Source organism: Jaculus jaculus, chromosome 20 (genome assembly GCF_020740685.1).
Source record: "Jaculus jaculus isolate mJacJac1 chromosome 20, mJacJac1.mat.Y.cur, whole genome shotgun sequence".
NCBI classification, from domain to species: domain Eukaryota; kingdom Metazoa; phylum Chordata; class Mammalia; order Rodentia; family Dipodidae; genus Jaculus; species Jaculus jaculus.
The window spans coordinates 11,858,736-11,876,980 of record NC_059121.1 but is presented as its reverse complement, the minus strand read 5'-3'; the positions used below and the strand labels follow the sequence as shown (position 1 = coordinate 11,876,980).

Genomic DNA, 18,245 nt, shown 5'->3' with positions numbered 1-18,245 from the left:
ATAATATTTTATTGTGAAAATATTTCTACATTTTATAATGTTGCTCAATATGGTTAGATTTGGATTTATTTGAGAGAGAAAGAAGCATACAGAGAGAGGGAGAGAATGGGTGCCAGGGCCTCCACCCATGGCAAAAGAACTCCAGACACATGTGCCACATGTGCATCTGGCTTTACGTGGGTACTGGGGAATCAAACTCAGGTCCTTAGGCTTTGCAGTCAAGAACTTTAACTGTTGAGCTATTTCTCCAGCTAAATTTGGATTTAACGACATAGGACAGAGATCTATCTTTCAAATCTTTTTTTTTTTTTTTTTGAAGCGGGGTCTCACTGTAGCCCAGGCTGATCTATAACTTACTCTGTAGTCTCAGACTGGCCTCATACTCACGGCAGTCCTCCAGTCAAGTGCTAGGATTAAAGGTGTGTTACCATGCCCAGCTAAACCTGTTCTTAAAGCTGTCATTATATACCCTTCTAGCATCTCACAAACCTTAACTTTGAATTCTGTGCAAAAGCTAACTAGTTTATGCTGCATCTAAATAAATGTTATCAAAAATACTTGAATTGGGCTGGAGAGATGGCTTAGCGGTTAAGTGCTTGCCTGTGAAGCCTGAGGACCCCGGTTCGAGGCTTGATTCTCCAGGACCCACGTTAGCCAGATGCACAAGGGGGCGCACGCATCTGGAGTTCGTTTGCAGTGGCTGGAGGCCCTGGCATGCCCATTCTCTCTCTCTCTCTCTCTCTCTCTCTCTCTCTCTCTCTGTCACTCTCAAATAAAATAAATAAAAAAAATATACTTGAATTATGTCACTGTGTGAAAATGCCACCCAACACTATGTCTTCAATTCTGATATTCATCTGCAAATCAACTAAGTGATTCACAACCATAATCATGTCAAGGGTAAATAAAACTTTTTCATCTCTTTACCCTCATATCTGTACTTCTAAGTCATATTCATTTATTCTTGCTGATAAACTCTAAGTTTCTTAGCAATGTTTCTTTGTAATACCTGTAAATTACTATAGGTCTTACTTCCTTCTCTAATAAAGTGGAGGTTTCATAATATACTAGTCATTGCCACTTTCAGGTGCTGGGACTAAAGCTGTGCACCATCAGGCCTGTAGCCAAGTACTAGAGTCTTCAATGAATATGTATGAGTAGTCAGATCATTTAGCTTCTAGGATGGGTGGAAAATACTCTCACCTGGTATCCTGAATCTTCAGAGTTGTGATTTCAGATAGAAGAGCAAAAAGTACAGTTGAACATAAATTATAAAGAGGCATGGTCAAAGTTATGAACTTTTTAAGGATCTGAATAAATTTTGGTATAAGCCAGGTGTGGTGGCACACACCTTTCATCCTAGCACTCAGGAGGCAGAGGTAGGAGGTAGGTAGGAGGTAGGAGTTCAAGGCCACCCTGAGAGTACAGATAAATTCCAGGTCAGCCTGGGCTACAGTGAGACCCTACCTCAAATAACAAAATAAATAAATAAATAAATTTGGTATAACTTGCTTTCATATAATCTAACACTTTTAAGTATTTTGGAGCTGGACCCAAAACAGACAATTGGAAGGAAGCTGCCCAGTTATGCTTGCCAGTATTTTAATCAGTAACTTCATCAAGCCTTTGATAAGAAGGAAAAGGTCATTGACATTGTAAAGAAATCTTAACTTCAAAGTCTGGTATTTATTTATGCTGCTAACACTGGCTAGTCTTGACTGTCTTGGACTTGTTAATGAATAGGATTCTTAATGAAGATTGTTAGCAGCTGATAGTTTCCTGGACTTACAGAGAAAATACAGTCTTTTTTTTTTTTTAACTTTTCTCCAGTTATGTTCATATCAGATAATGAAAGTTTTAATCCTTCATTATGGGAAGAACAGAGGAAACAACGGGCCCAAGTGGCATTTGAATGTGATGAAGACAAAGATGAAAGAGAGGCGCCCCCCAGGGTGAGTCTTTTGTGTTCTTTTTTTTTGCAACAGGTCTTCTGATATTCAGGTACTGTACACTTACGCTGTGCTGTTTTGTGGACATAAGAGTTCATGAATTCATCTTTGTCCTCAAGGCACTTAACTGATCTAGAATAATTCACATACAGAAAAATTTGAGACCAACATAAAACTATGTCCTTAAAAGCTGAGTTTTAGCCTGGTGTGGTAGTACATGCCTTTAATCCCAGCACTTGGGAGGCAAAGGTAGGATTGCTGTGAGTTAGAAGTCAGCTTGCGAAGTCAGCTTGCTACTACAGAGTGAGTTCCAGGTCAGCCTGGGCTAGAGTGAGACCCTACCTCAAATAAATAAATAAATAAAGATTAAAAAGCTAAGTTTCAGCTAGGGATACAGCTGAAAAGGGAGAGACAGAGGGAAAAAAGTAAATTGCAAATATATATAAATATAAGTGAGAAATTGTTTGTAAACTAGAAATATTAACCACACTTTCAGTTGGTGCTTGTTTTAAAAAAGTATCTTATTTTTTTAAATTATTTTTATTTATTTCTTAGAGACAGAGAGGAGAGAGAGAGAATAGGTGTGCCAGGGCCTCTAGCTACTGCAAACAAACTCCAGATGCATGCACCATCTTGTGCATATGGCTTACATGGGACCTGGAGAATCAAACCTGGGTCCTTAGGCTTCACAGTCGAGTGCCTTAACCACTAAGCCATTTCTCCAGCCCAAATTTACTTATTTTTACTTGAGAGAGAGAGAGAGAGAGGGCGAGAATGGGCACTTCAGGGCCCCTAGCCACTGCAAACGAACTCCAGATGCATGGGACCTGGAGAATCAAACCTGGGTCCTTAGGTTTCACAGGCAAGTGCCGTAACCACTAAGCCATCTCTCCAGCCCTCAGTTGGTGCTTTTTATTTATTTGTTTGTTTTTTAATTTGAGAAAGAGAAGGAAAAAAAAATGGACATGCCAGGGCCTCTAACCACTGCAAACAAACTCCAGACACATGCGATACCTTGTGCATCTGGCTTATGTGGATCCTGAAGAATTGAACCTGGCTTTGCAGGCAAGCGCCTTAACCACAAAGCCATCTCTCCAGCCCAGTTGGTGCTTTTTAAATTTAAGTTTTAAACTCCCCTTTCCCTTTCTTTAATGATTTATATCAATCCTAGAGCTAGAGATTTCATTACAAATTTTAGTTTTTTAGGGTTTTCAGAAAATATGTTATACTTGTATGGGAAGTAAACATAGAGCTAAGTATTTACCCCTTACATAAAAATAGTTGAATCTTAGAAATGACACCTAAGTTGACCCTGTAAGAGTTCGGTTTCTGACACACAAGAAATAAGTATATGCATATCTGGATTTCGTGTGTTGTAGCACACGTATTGTTTCTAAACAGAAAAGATACCTGTTTTAAAGCCTAGTGACAAGAGTTTGGGGCAGTGTCTTTTCATATATCTCCAAATGGAAAATATTTTTGTCTGCTAAAAAGCATTAAAATGCTGAAATTTACAGTGAAGTCTTTGTTTTGTTATAAAACTATATCTTTAAATTTTTTATATTTATTTGTTATTTTGAGTTTTTGAGGTAGGGTCTCACTCTACCTCAGGCTGACCTGGAATTCACTATGTAGTCTCATGGTGGCCTCGAACTCATGGTGATCCTCCTACGTCTGCCTCCTAAGTGCTGGGATTTAAGCATGTGCCACCACGCCCAGCATAAAACCATATTTTTATTGAGCTTATAGTGCTTTCAAAACCTAGCATCTGGGGCTAGGGAGATTGCTTAATAGTTAAAGGTGCTTACATGCAAAGCCTGACAACCCAGATTCAATTCCCACATAAAACCACATGCACAAAGTGGCACATGAATTTGGAGTTTATAGTGGCAAGAGACCCTGTTGTGCCCATATTTACTGTCTCTTTCTGTCCGCCTCTTCCTCTCTCTCCCCCCTTTCCCTATCTTTTTAAATAAATTTTAAAAAATAATAAAATACAATCTGTCTTCACAATTACTCATGTGAGCTAGATATCCAGTGAGTTCCAGTGGATTGTACATTAAATTCCGTGAAGTTGATATTAGAAATATTTATATTATCCTTTATATTTCTCTAGGAAGGAAATTTGAAGAGATATCCAACACCATACCCAGATGAGCTTAAGAATATGGTGAAAACTGTTCAAAGTATTGTACATAGATTAAAAGATGAAGAGGCCAGTGAAGACTCTGGAGGAGATCTGAAACCACATGAGGATCAGCAAGTTGTAAATAAAGATGCGGGTGGGAAGGTTAGGAAACTCCATTTAAAATAGTGAACTAAAGCCTTTTTAAGTTTTTTGTTTTTTAATTTTGGCAATTCAGGTGAGCATGGTGGCACAGCCTTTAACCCCAGCACTCAGGAGGCAGAGGTAGGAGGATCACTGTGAGTTTGAGGCCACCCTGAGACTACATAGTGAATTCCAGGTCAGCCCGGGTTATAGTGAGACCCTACCTCGGGGGAAGAAAACTATTCTGGCAATTAATATGATGATTCCTGCCTTTTTATGCACTAAATGTTCTTCTGTTCTCACTTGCCATGAATGGTTTTGAGCTCAGTGAACTCCTTAATTTTTCTAATTACTACTGTTAGACTATAGGATGTCCAGTTTAGCAGGATAATATCAAAACCATTTTAAAATCATTGTCTGAACAATAAAGTAATGATTGTCAGAAAAAATACCATGGAAATATTCTTTCTCCCTACTTTGGTGATACTGATTTTGGTGATTCAATTTTACTTAATTCTGATTTTAAGTTAATTGTTATAATAGACATTTGACATTTTCTTGGCATGTTTAGAGGTCATGACTTCTCTAAGTAACCCTTCCTGTACATATTCTGTCACAGAAACAATAATGTTGTCAGGTGTTAACTGCGTGCTACAGTAAGCACAGCCCAGTTGTAACTTTCATTTGTGTAGTGAGCCACTTAGATCACTTGTTCCCAGTAAGCCTGCAGCCTCCCTGAGGAAAAGTAGCTTTGGCTAAGTTGTACACTGTAATGGAGCCACGGGTCCTTGCAGCCTCCCTGAGGAAAAGTAGCTTTGGCTAAGTTGTACACTGTAATGGAGCCACGGGTCCTTGCAGGCCACTTGTCCCTATGTGGCATTTTCTGAGGGCTGTGCTCCCATGCTTACAGTTCATGAGTTATCTAGAATTGGAACTGGATGTATTCCTTGTAAATTTGCCTGAACTTTAATGTGAAGTCTTTGTCTTTCACTTAGACTTCAGAAAGTACTACAGTCAAAAGCAAAGCTGATGAACGAGAAAAGTACATGATAGGGAACTCTGTACAGAAGATCAACGAACCTGAAGCTGAGACCAATCCTGGGAAAGTACCAGTGACTGCAAATGTGAAAGCCTCTGAGAACCTGAAGCTTATTGCTAACCATGATGATGTTTTTGAGGTATGCCTTTATTCTGGAGTTACCATGAGAATTTTCAATTTCATATCTCATTGCTATTGGTTGTTTTGTAAAAAATGGGTTGAGGATACCTGTCTCAGAAAGTTTATATTTGGCGATCACTCATTTATCACTTTAAAGTTAAAATTTTTACCCTGTGAACAAATGTTGTAATTACTGGATCTATTCTGTTATAACAAACATAATTATAATTGCTTTTATTTATTGTTTTTTGCAATACTGGGGATTGCACTAAGGACTTTGCATATGCTAAGCAAGCCTATATCCCCAACCCTTGCTTTTATTTCTGTAACTTCAAGATGAAAAGAGCTGAGAATGTAGCTCAGTAGTAGAGCATACATCTGGCCCTGGGTTCCATCCCCAGTGCCATGCATAATCACAAAATAACCACCACAAAAGAACCTGTTATACGAATGCTCAGTTATTTGGCTTATTTAAGCATTTATGTTTGAATATGAATTTTTTTGTTGTTGCTCTTGTTCAGTGTCTGAGAATTTAAATATTTTTTTTGTTCATTTTTTATTTATTTATTTGAGAGCGACAGACACAGAGAAAAAGACAGATAGAGGGAGAGAGATAGAATGGGCGTGCCAGGGCTTCCAGCCTCTGCAAACGAACTCCAGACGCGTGTGCCCCCTTGTGCATCTGGCTAACGTGGGACCTGGGGAACCGAGCCTTGAACCGGGGTCCTTAGGCTTCACAGGCAAGCGCTTAACCGCTACGCCATCTCTCCAGCCCAATGTCTGAGAATTTAGATGCAGTGTTTCTTCTAGGAGATTAATGAATCTTTAACTTAAAATAAGAAAGCTTTTTGGAAGTACAACTCACACCCTATACAGTTTACTGATTCAAAGTGTAGTTGAGGGCTGGAGAGATGGCAAAGCGTGACGGCCCAGGTTCAGTTCTGTAGTCCCCATGCAAAGTCAGATGCAAAGTGGATCTCTGTGGTTTGTGTGACTTGCAGAATTGTGAAGCCATCACCACAGTCATCTCAGGAAGAATCTAGGGCTGGAGAGATGATTTAGTGGTTAAGGCACTTGCCTGTAAGGCCAAAGGACCCCCACTCAGTTCCCCAGGACCCACATAATCCAGATGCTCAAGGTGGTGCATGTGTCTCGCGTTCATTCGCAGCAGCTAAAAACCCGAAGCCCTTAAAAAGAGGGTGGGGGGATCTAGTACTCCTTAAGAGTCACTCCTCTGCTTTGCCATCCTCTCAGCCAAAATTCACATTAGGTGCCTCATAGATTTGCCTGACCTTGATGCTGTGTAAGAGTAGAAGCATTCAACATATGGCCTTTGGCAGTTTCTTCATATTGTCTTCAAGTTGACACTGTAACATCTTTCAATACTACATCTATTTTTAAGGCTGAATACTATTCCACTGTATGTACTTATCACATGTTCTTCATTCTTCAGCTAGTGGAAATTTGGGCTATTTCTACCTTTTGGCTATACTGAATAAGCTTGTGAATGTATAAAGGCTTTTACATGCATGTATACATTTTATTTTATCTTGGGCATAAGTGGGATTGCTAGAACATATATGGAAATTCCTTAGGTTTTTTGGTACAGGGTCCTACTCTGTAGCCCCATCTGGACTGGAACTCAATGGCAGTCCTCCTGCCTCAGCCTTTGGAATTGCAGGCGTGAGCCGCCACACACATTTAAAACTCTTGATTTAACTTGAGGAACAGCCAGATACTTGCATCATTTTCTATTGTACTCACATTGCTAGCAGTAATGGAGAAAAGGCCTTTTAAACATGTTTAGTCAGTATTGTTTGTAACTTAATGATTGCTCTGAACACACAGTATTTTTTAATATACCTGTATAAGGCCTGGCATCAAAAATTACCCCATACATACTTCACATTGTTAACAAGTACTATACTTTTTTCAAAAACTTTTTATTTATTTATTTGAGAGTGACAGACAGAGAGAAAGAATGGGCACACCAGGGCCTCCAGCCACTGCAAATGAACTCCAGATGCATGCGCCCCTTTGTGCATCTGGCTAACATGGGTCCTTGGAGAATCGAGTCTCGAATTGGGGTCCTTAGGCTTCACAGGCAAGCGCTTAACAGCTAAGCCATCTCTCCAGCCCAACAAGTACTATACTTTATTGCCATATTTTCCTAGTAGTTTTAGTCAACTATTATCATTATATGGTGGCTTCATACATGATCTTAATGACCTTTATTTTTCCTGTAATATTCTTAATGATATAACATTTATTCATTTAGAGTCCAAGATTTAATGTTTATATTTCTTCCTTTTTTCTTTAAACAGGAATCTGAAGAACTTTCTTCTGATGAAGAGATGAAAATGGCAGAGATGCGACCTCCATTAATTGAAACCTCTATCAATCAGCCAAAAGTTGTAGCACTTAGTAATAACAAAAAAGGTCAGATGTTGAAGGAAACCATTGAGACCAAAGATGACCTAAGTAAAATTTATAAACTTTGGAATAAATGTTATTGAATGTCTTGTTATCTAAAACAGTTTAAAACATGCTTTTCTAAAAAATATTTTCTTACTACATTTTTAAAGAAAAGTTATAGTAGATTTTTTCTCTCTCTCATGCAGATTTACTTGTAAGGGTGTTGCAGTCAGGTTCACATTGCTGCTAGAAATCACCTGACCAAGAGCAGCTTGTGGGAGAAGGAGGTATATTTTGGCTTACAGGCCCAAGGGGGAAGCTCCATGATGGCAGGAAAAACGACATGGGCAGAGGGTGGACATCTCCCCTGGCCAACATAAGGTGGACGATAGCAATAGGAGAATGTGCCAAACACTGGCATGGGAAAACTGGCTATAACACCATCCCCAACAATGCACTCCCTCCCAAATCTCCATCAGCTGGGAACTTAGCATTCAGAACACCTAAGTTTATGGGGGATAACTGAATCAAACTACCACATTCTACCCCTGATCCCCATAAACTGATATCCATACATGATGTAAAATACAATGCATTCAGTCCAACTTTAAAAGTTCCCATAGTTTTTATCAATCCCAATGATGTTCATATATCCCCATAGACCAAGATCTTTTAACTGAGCCATGATACCAAAATAAGGGACACAAACCTTGAGGCACATATTCTAGATAATTCCATTTCTGCTACCTCTCTCTTGTGTGATCTATGTGTTGCTTAGTTTCACCTATATATACATACCTAACTTGACTGCAGTGAGTCTAATGAAGGATTTTTGTTCATCTGGCTTAAGTGGGTCCAGGGGAATCGAAACGGTCCTTTGGCTCTGCAGGCCAGCAGGTGGCCTAACCACGAAGCCATCTCTCCAGTCCTAATGAAGGATTTTTGTATCAGATGTACTGGATTATTTAAAATATTCAGGTCTAGCACAGTTTGTGATACATAGTGGATCTAATTATCATTTTACTGTTACCTAACTAGAAGGGCTGCCAGCTAATTTTTCATGCAACAGAATCTTGGACTCTTAGCAGTGAAATGATACAAAGAGTGCTCATCTCTTCAGTCACCTCAGGCCACCAGTGCTAGCTTATCTTTATAGCCTTACCTCTAGCAAAGGCTTATCCAGCTTTTTACCTTTATGACACTATTGATACTATCAAAGTGGCCTTCGGGTAGTTCATAATGATAAGGTCGTGGATATGCTTAGTTTTTGTTAAGCACTTTATTTTCTAGTTGCTTAGATACTATACTGTATTTCATATGTTATACAATTGTCAAAATAGCTCCCATAAGGAGAAAGAAAATTTATCTAGCAAAGAACTCAAAGTCATCTAATTTAATAGTATTATAAAAATTATGAACCTGAGGCTCCAATACATTCATTATCATACTACTTGAACTGTGCTTTTAAGAACAAAAGTATCCTTAATTCATTTGTGTAGACATACTATTTCTTTGACTTGGCTAAAATTAAGATAAAAAGAGACCTTTGTATGACTGCTTTAGAAAAATATGCACTTAATGCATACAGTATAATATGAATTGTTTCTTTTTAATTGTTGAGTATACAACCATCTCATGTCTTTAGAGATTACCACTCAGAAATACTGTGAAATGCTTTAAAAACACAAAGAAATGAGGGATCTGGCCTTTGAAAAATGGATTGTGTAATGATTGCATTCTTGGTTTTTTAGAATAGACTGAAAAATCCACATGTATGAAATAATTTCTTCCTCAGATATATTTTGAAAGATTGTGAACTATAATTTTATGAGTTTTTAAATTTATAAATGAGAAAGTATGTTCACTAAAATGGATTGATGTCCTTTAAAAACAATGCATATCATCTTGGTAGTGAGCTTAATCAAATACTGAGTAGTCCCAACTTAGATTATATTAAAAGAAAGTATCACAGTTTTGAATTTCATTAATCTTTGTGTATGTTTAGTACTGAACTTTCAGAGACGCCTCAGATTATCTTATTCATTTAGTTTACTACCTGATGTACAAAACCAGGACAAAAGAGTTTTCATCAATTCTTGGTAAATTTATCTTTGGTCTTAAATATCTCATTGTTGTTTCAGATGATACAAAGGATGTGGATTCTTTATCAGATGAAGTTACACACAACAGCAATCAAAATAACAGCAATTGTTCTTCTCCATCTCGAATGTCTGATTCAGTTTCTCTTAATACTGATAGTAGTCAAGACACCTCACTCTGCTCTCCAGTGAAACAAACTCATATTGAGACTAATTCCAAAATCAGGTTTGTGAACATCTTAACAACACATTTACTTACACTATAAATAGAAATAATAATGCCAGTAATAAATACAAGACTAAAACATAAAGGATTCTACAAAGGAATCTTAAACAAGTAGTTCAGCAGTATACGTTTTATTCCTCCATTTTTTACCTAATAATATTTATATTTTATACATTCCCACTTTAAAATAGTTTTTAAGTAGGGAAGAAAAAACTTACATTCTCAATGTTTTTATGAAATGATCAAGCATTTGTACACTATTTCTAACTTACAACATAAATAGCCAATCTAGATAATTCAGATTGAAAGAGTTAACTTTATAGCTGAAATTCCAGGATCATCAGTAAGTTTAGAGCTAATTTTATTATTGTCTAAGCTCTCGAGAAACTTGGTTACCAAAGTAAACGCAAGTAAGACTGTGCCATTCAACATGGTGCACTATTGGCTGGAGTCTGCTTGAGAAACATATCGAGCTGCTATTCAACATCCCTTGAGCTAAAGATGAAATTTATTACTTGTACCATTGTAAAGGAAGACTTAAGTTTCTGCCTGAAAATGAATTTAGGTAACATATAATTATGATGAATGCTTGTATTTATATTTAAATATATATCAATAAGTTTAAATATATCTATATTTAAATTTTCTTTGAATTGTATGCTATGACCTAGTGGTTTAAAATACTAATTTTATAATCTCTTACATGGTAACATAATGCTGCATTTGTTAAGTTATAAAATTGTACTGGTTTTTAAGTCAGGTTTTTATGCAATGAAGTATTAAGGAATAAAAGAATATCTTTTGTGTGCTGTGGTTCTAATAATGTTTTCTTTTGTCTGTTATTAAGGACAGAAATAAGAAAATATTTTCTATACTTTGAAATGGCACATTTATAAAATATTTGCAAAATGCAATGAAGCTACTGAGAATTTAATAATCAAATTCAGTTTCTCTTTCGATCCATCTTACTTACTGCAGAACTATGGGTGATTTTATAGTTCTTTGTTTTATTTTATTGTCTGTATATCTGCATTTTATAGTTACTTATTAATAATGTTAGCTGTGGCTAATATGGTTAAAAATGTAATACTTCAGAAATACTTTTAAAATTGCCCTGTGCTCTTTCTGTCTCAGTATATCTTGCCCATCTTCACACATTTCAATTTCAATGCAAGAGCAGAAGCGGTTACATAGTTTTGCTTTTGTTCATAGTTTAGCCCTTTAAAGCTATTGTGTTACAAGCTAAATTGAGCATATTGATAAAAATTAATCTTAAGCCAGGCATGGTGGCACATGCCTTTAATCTCAGCACTTAAAAGACAGAGGTAGGAGGATCACCATGAGTTTGAGGCCACCCTGAGACTACATAGTGAATTCCAGGTCAGCCTGAGCTAGAGGGAGATCCTACCTCAAAAGCAAAAAAAAATTTTTATATATCAATGAATTTTAGTTGTTTTACTTGTCTTGAACTTAATATAAGCATATTACTTATTTAAGTAAATTTTCATTTAATTTTAACTGATATGTAAAGACAAAAGTTGTGTTAGTGTGTTGTGGTACGGGCATACATTGTGTAATGAAGGTCATGCTTTGTACTACGTGGTTCATAATAACCGAGTCTTTATCCATTCCTTTAGCTTGTGCTCCCTGCACAGTAAGTAGTTACTGATGATCCTCTATTAACAAGAAAATGTTATTTTTTTCATAAAATTATCCTTATTTTAGGCAAGAAGATGAAAATTTTAATAGCCTTTTACAAAATGGAGATATTCTGAACAATTTACCAGAGGAAAAATTCAAAGTTCCTGACAGAAAGGATTTTAACTCACCTGGGTATGATGTAAACATTGAAGAGCGACTAGCTCTGCTTGATGCCGGAGCTGACTCAAAAGCAACATCTGATGGATCTCACAGATTAGCCCATATCAATATGAATCTTAATAAGCTTGTGACTAATAATACCTTTCAACCAGAGATAATGGAAAGATCAAAGACACAAGATGTGATGCTTGGAACGGGTTTATTAGGCATTCATTCTAAAAGGGAAGCTGAGCACTTGGAAAATGGAAATAAATATTCTAATTCAGAATCTATCAATAAAGTAAATGGCCATTCTGAGGAAGCTCCACAGTCTTCTAGTGGGATGAAAACACAGGACACCAGTTCTTCTGTTGACGTGGGGATTTCTAAGAGCACTGAAGATCTCTCCCCTCAGAGAAGTGGTCCAGTTGGATCTGTTGTGAAATCTCATAGTATAACTAACATGGAGACTGGGGGCTTAAAAATTTATGACATTCTTAGTGATGATGGTCCTCAGCAGCAAAGTGCAGCAGTTAAAATCTCCTCTGCTATTGATGGGAAGAATATAGTCAGGAGCAAGTCTGCCACCCTGTTGTGTGATCAACCATTGCAAGTATTTACCGGTTCTTCCTCATCTTCTGACTTAATAGCAACTACAAAGACAATTTTCAAATTTGATTCAAATCATAATCCTGAAGAGCCAGATATCAGAGTCCCTACAATGAGTGGCTCACAGCACCCCTCTCAGATATATAGTCCCCCACAATACAATGTCCAGTACAGTAGCAGTGCTGCAGTCAAAGACACCTTGTGGCACTCCAAACAGAGTCCACAGATAGACCCTGTGAGTTTTCCTCCTCAGCGCCTTCCTAGATCAGACAGCACAGAAAATCACAGTTACACCAAGCATGCTGCCAATATGAATTTCTCTAACCATAACAATGTTAGAGCTAATACTGCATACCATTTACATCAGAGACTTGGCCAAGCAAGACATGGAGAAATGTGGGCTGCACCAAATGACAGACTAGTTCCTGCAGCATCTCGATCTACAATTCAGAGACAAAGCAGTGTGTCCTCCACAGCCTCTGTAAACCTCGGTGATCCAGGTCCCCCGAGGCGAGCTCAAGTTCCTGAAGGGGATTATTTGTCATACAGAGAGTTACATTCGGTGGGAAGAACTCCTCCAATGATGTCAGGATCACAGAGACCTCTTTCTGCACGAACATACAGCATTGACGGGCCAAATGCATCCAGGCCTCAGAGTGCTCGACCCTCCATTAATGAAATACCAGAAAGAACTATGTCAGTTAGCGATTTCAGTTACTCGCGGACTAGTCCTTCAAAAAGACCAAATGCAAGGGTTGGCTCGGAGCACTCTCTATTAGACCCTGCAGGTAAAAGTAAAGTTCCTCATGATTGGCGAGAACAAGTACTTCGACACATTGAGGCCAAAAAGTTAGAAAAGGTAATTAAACATAAGTTTTTTATTCCTCTTTATGAATTTACTTATTTTCCTCAGAAATATTTGTCATCCTCTCTTTTTTAATCAAATTAAAACAAGATACCCTGAATTATATTCTTACATTATATTCTAGGAAGGTTTTTCTCTTCTCTTGCTCCTCTGTGTTACAGTCATAAACATTTTATGTTGACGTATGTGTTTGGGATTGCACACACATGTTTAGCATTCTTCTGCTCATTACCAATTAACTACTGTTCATGTAAATATTGTAAGAAAATAGCTATTTACTGTATAATTAATAAAATAGCAGAAATCTGTTTGCACATGTCACTATTTTATGAAAAAATCCCAGTCCACATTAAAGAACTCACATTGTCCCTGGCACGGATGGCTCTGGCATGGCGTTCACTCTTGACTACTCAGCTGCGTTCCTGCTGTAATTGAATTTCGTTAAGCGCAGCTTTGCATTGGTTGAAAAAAAAAAGGAAAAAAAAACTAATGCTCATTTAGCCTGTAACCTTATGTCTTGATCTTTGTCTTTTGAAAGGAGTTAATTGTTTTGTTTTTCTGTAAGTAGGGTCTTACTCTAACCCAGGCTGATCTGGAATTCACTGTTTAGTCCCAGAATCATCAGACTCACAGTGACCCTCCTCCTACCTCCAAAGTGCCAGGATTAAAAGGCATGTACCACCACACACAGCTCTAATATGGGTTTTTTTGTTTTGTTTTGTTTTGTTTTTTGAGAATGACAGAGAGAGAAAGAATGGGTACACCAGGGCCTTCAGCCAATGCAAACAAACTCCAGATGCATGTACCATCTTGTGCATCTGGCTTATATGGATCCTGGGGAATTGAGCCACGAACCTGGGTCCTTAGGCTTCACAGGCAAGTATGTAACCACTAAGCCAGTCCTCCAGCCCTCTAATATGTTTTAATCCTATAAAATTAGTATTAGGGCTGGAGGGATGGCTTAGCGGTTAAGGTGTTTGCCTGCAAAGCCAAAGGACCCAGGTTCAATTCCCCAGGACCACTTTAGCCTGATGCACCAGGGGGCGCACTCATCTGGAGTTCGTTCACAGTGGCTGAAGGCCCTGACGTGCCCATTCATATTCTCTCTCTCTCTCTCTTTCTGTCAAATAAAATAAATATTTAAAATTGGTATTAGTGCATAGCCATGTTGGCCAAATATAGACAAATGTTCTTTATTCCAGGTGTGGTGATATATATCTGTATCATGAGCACTGGGGAAGATGGGGCAGGTGGAGGTCAAAGCTAGCTTGGGCTATACATAAGTGAGACCTTACCTAAGCAAAAAAGAAAAGGTTCTTTAAGACTTGGTTTTATGTGTTTCCCTGGATTCTATCCAATTATCTTCTCTAGTAAATTTAAAATATAGCTGGACATAAACTCAGACATTATATCTTAATTCCTTAAGTTTCTGTGTCATAAATGCCTAAAATATGGTTACCATTTTGTATCTATTTGCATAAATCTCTGCCTAATGTTCTTTTCAGAGAGGCTTTCAGCTTTCAGTCACTGAACAAGCTGCAGCTGCTTTGCCCTCATCCTTTCTGTTTTGTTTGTTGTAGCTCTTTAAACCTTGGTAAGACTATTTAACTTTGTGTACTTTTTCTCAGGAATTTGAGAATGCCTTAAGTTAAAGAGAAGAACTTCTAGAGGCAGTGTGGAAATGGATCTTAGGAGAAAAGACTGGTCAAAGAGATTGAATTCTAAAGTTGTCTTAGTGATACAGATAAATGAAATGTGTGGGCTAGAGAGATGGCTTAGCAGTTAAGGCGCTTGCCTGCAAAGCCAAAGGACCCAGGTCCAACTCTCCAGGACCCACATAAGCCAGATGCACAAGGTGGTGCATGTGTCTGGAGTTCTTTTGCAGTGGCTGGAGGCCCTGACATAACCATTCTCTATCTGTTTGCCTCTTTGTCTCTCTAAAGTAAAATAAATAATAAAATATTCTTTTAAAAAACAAATGAGGGCAGGAGAGATGGCTTAGCGATTAAGCACTTGCTTGTGAAGCCTAAGGACCCCGGCTTAAGGCTCGATTCCCCAGGACCCACGTTAGCCAGATGCACAAGGGGACGCACACGTCTGGAGTTCGTTTGCAGTGGCTGGAGGCCCTGGCACACCCATTCTCTCTCTCGCTTCTTTCTCTCTCTCACTCTGTTGCTTTCAAATAAATTAATTAATTAATTAAACAAACAGCAAAGATTTTATTAAAAAAAATAAAAAAGAAATGAAACGTGAACTATTATCAATAGGGTTGAGATACAGGAGTGAATTCACAAGCATTTCTGAAATAGACATCATGAAAATTTACTTAAAATTTTAATATTCATGTAATTGCTCATTGCAAAAAAGGGAGGGTTTAAAGCTTGAGGTTTGTGCTTGAATAACTGATAGTTGCGAATGCCATGATTGCTAGACATAGAGGCGGGCTTGCAGATATGGAGCAAACTCATTGTGTGTAGAATACACACTTTGTTACTGTTTGGCAGGGATGTACCTGACTTGAGTTAGTAAGAGGAAGCAGGTAGCTTATTGTTCAATGTGCCTTTTAGCTTTCTTTCTATATATATTGCATGAAATATATAATTAGAAATTTGCTATACAAATTTTAAAAATATATTTTATTTATTTATGTATTTGAGAGAAAGTGACAGAGAGGAAGAGAATGGGCGCACCAGGGCCTCCAGTCTCTGCAAATGAACTCCAGACGCATGCACCCCCTTGTGCTGCTGGCTTATGTGGGTCCTGGAGAATCAAACTTGGATCCTTTGACTTTGCAAGCAAATGCCTTAACTGCTAAGCCATCCCTCCCACCCCCTCCCCCTTTTTTAATAGAAGGAAAGGTTTAATTATTTCAGTCATGCAGATTCCAGGGGAAGTTCCATCATGGTGGAAGAAGCCGTCTCAATCCATCACACACCCACAGCAGGGACAGCAGTCAGCACCAGCAAGCCGGAGCTGACTGTGTGCACACACCTCAGCAGTCATTGCTATGCAGGTTTCTGAGCACAGTAGCTTTCTAGTTGTGTACTGAAAGGCAAGAGTTAATTCAGGGAAACTGAGAGAAGCCTTGTGAGAACAGAAATATAAAGATGCCAACATACCCACCTCCTAGATTACTAATTTAAAGGTCCAGGAAAGTTTTAACTTGACATAACAAGATGTTTTATGCTCTGAGCTGAAGAGTATTATAATAAGAGGGGTATTTTAGAATAATCTCAGGCAAACATGTTTGGGATGAATTGCTAAGAATTAAGTTAGCAAATAACTTTGCTAACAAAAGTGCCAAATGATAGATCCTGGGCTAGGACTGTTGGCTATACTAGGCTGAATATGAAAGGCACCTTGATGAAAAAAAAGTAATTTTTTTCTAGGTTGGATAAAAGATCTCAAGAAACCTTATTTGGCCAGGTGTGGTGGTACATGCCTTTAATCCCAGCACTTGGGAGGCAGAGGTAGGAGGATTGCCATGAGTTCAAGGCCACTCTGAGATTCCATAGGGAATTTCAGGTCAGCCCAGGCTAGAGTGAGACCTTACCTCAAAAAAAAAAAAAAAAAAAAGAGAAACCTTATTTGGTCACCAACTTTAAAAAAAAAAAATCCTAGTATTTAGGAGAATGAAATCTTAAAGCTATGTGGCAAAATGTAATATTAGATTGCTTTGAGTGTTTGAATTTGATATGATGATAAGCTATCCAAGCAAGCCCCCAGTATAAAGAGATACCATGTGTTTAGGTATTCAAAAATGTTCTAAAAGCATTACATGTGATTCTGAAAATTGCTCCTTTTTATTTATAGTAACCTTCTTTGTGCTGTAGTCTGGCAAATTTTCATTAGCTATGGTAACTGGAATATACATAAACAAGCTAAGTGCTTCATAAAGATGTTTCTAATTAGCCACTTTAATAGAGCATGATTTTAGACTGTAAACTTCAAAGCATTGGTTCCGAGTGGTAGAGGGTAACAGAGGACCTCTCTTCACACGCACGCATGCAGAGAGAGACAGACAGACAGACAGATGGAGGGGAGTGCAGAATTCCAGTGGCAGAAGGGGCATTTAAATTTTTCCCCAAGGGCATTTTACAATGCACACTATGCTTTTCAGGGTAACGCCCCCAATTAGATTTGTTGCTTTACACAGCTGAGAATTTAGTAATACTAGATCATGTGTGGAAGCTTACATGGGTTATAGTATTTTGGTTATATAACTGTCCTTCCTCAACCCATTAAGAATTATGCAAGGAATCCATACATAAAATAGATTTTAACTTGAAAATTCTGTGACTGACAGAAGTGGCTTTTAAGGAAGGATGGGTTTGGCTTTCGGACCCGAGGGTGCAGTCCATCGCAGTGAGGCCGTCATGACAACACGTGTAGAAAGAAAGCCAGCCATTCACAGTGCATCCGACAGAGCACAGACAGGGAATGGGGCCAAATGGAACCCAAATCCCCACCCAGCGACCTACTTCCTCCAGCAAGACTTCACCACCCAGAAGTTCCACAACCTGCCCAAACAGTGCTGCTGGCTGAAAACTAAGTGTTCAAAACAATGAGCCAATCGTGAGAGTTACAATTAACACAACATGATCAAGTGCCACTGGTTTTTGACCCTATGATCCAACCCTTGCAAATATTAAACTATGCCCTCAGCCCTGTTCACTTGTTATTGTACAACCATTAACAGTATTGAACAGTACTGCCCGGCATATTATGTCTGGAACTTTACTGAACTCTTCAAGTATGTTGTGACAGGGTGCAGTTCTGTGTGGATGTCCACACAAGCCTGAATCCAAAAGCCAGGCCTATGTCGAACTTTAGCCTTAGTGAAATACTTAGAAT

General features: G+C 38.2%; 1 protein-coding gene across 9 annotated transcripts in view; it reads left to right on the top strand.

Annotated features, from left to right (window-relative positions):
* The window catches only part of Erbin (erbb2 interacting protein), a 120,315-nt gene that overhangs the window by 87,193 nt on the left and 14,877 nt on the right, over positions 1–18,245 (top strand). For 5 of the 9 annotated variants that reach the window (XM_045138892.1, XM_045138896.1, XM_045138891.1 and 2 more), the window contains exons 16-21: positions 1,831–1,952; positions 4,066–4,239; positions 5,214–5,396; positions 7,702–7,858; positions 9,934–10,117; positions 11,843–13,385. In XM_045138892.1, the coding sequence (XP_044994827.1) occupies positions 1,831–1,952; positions 4,066–4,239; positions 5,214–5,396; positions 7,702–7,858; positions 9,934–10,117; positions 11,843–13,385 (2,363 nt within the window). The remainder of the gene's footprint in view (positions 1–1,830; positions 1,953–4,065; positions 4,240–5,213; positions 5,397–7,701; positions 7,859–9,933; positions 10,118–11,842; positions 13,386–18,245) is intronic. The other 4 variants (XM_004671196.3, XM_004671193.3, XM_045138893.1 and 1 more) reach the window with 1 other exon arrangement.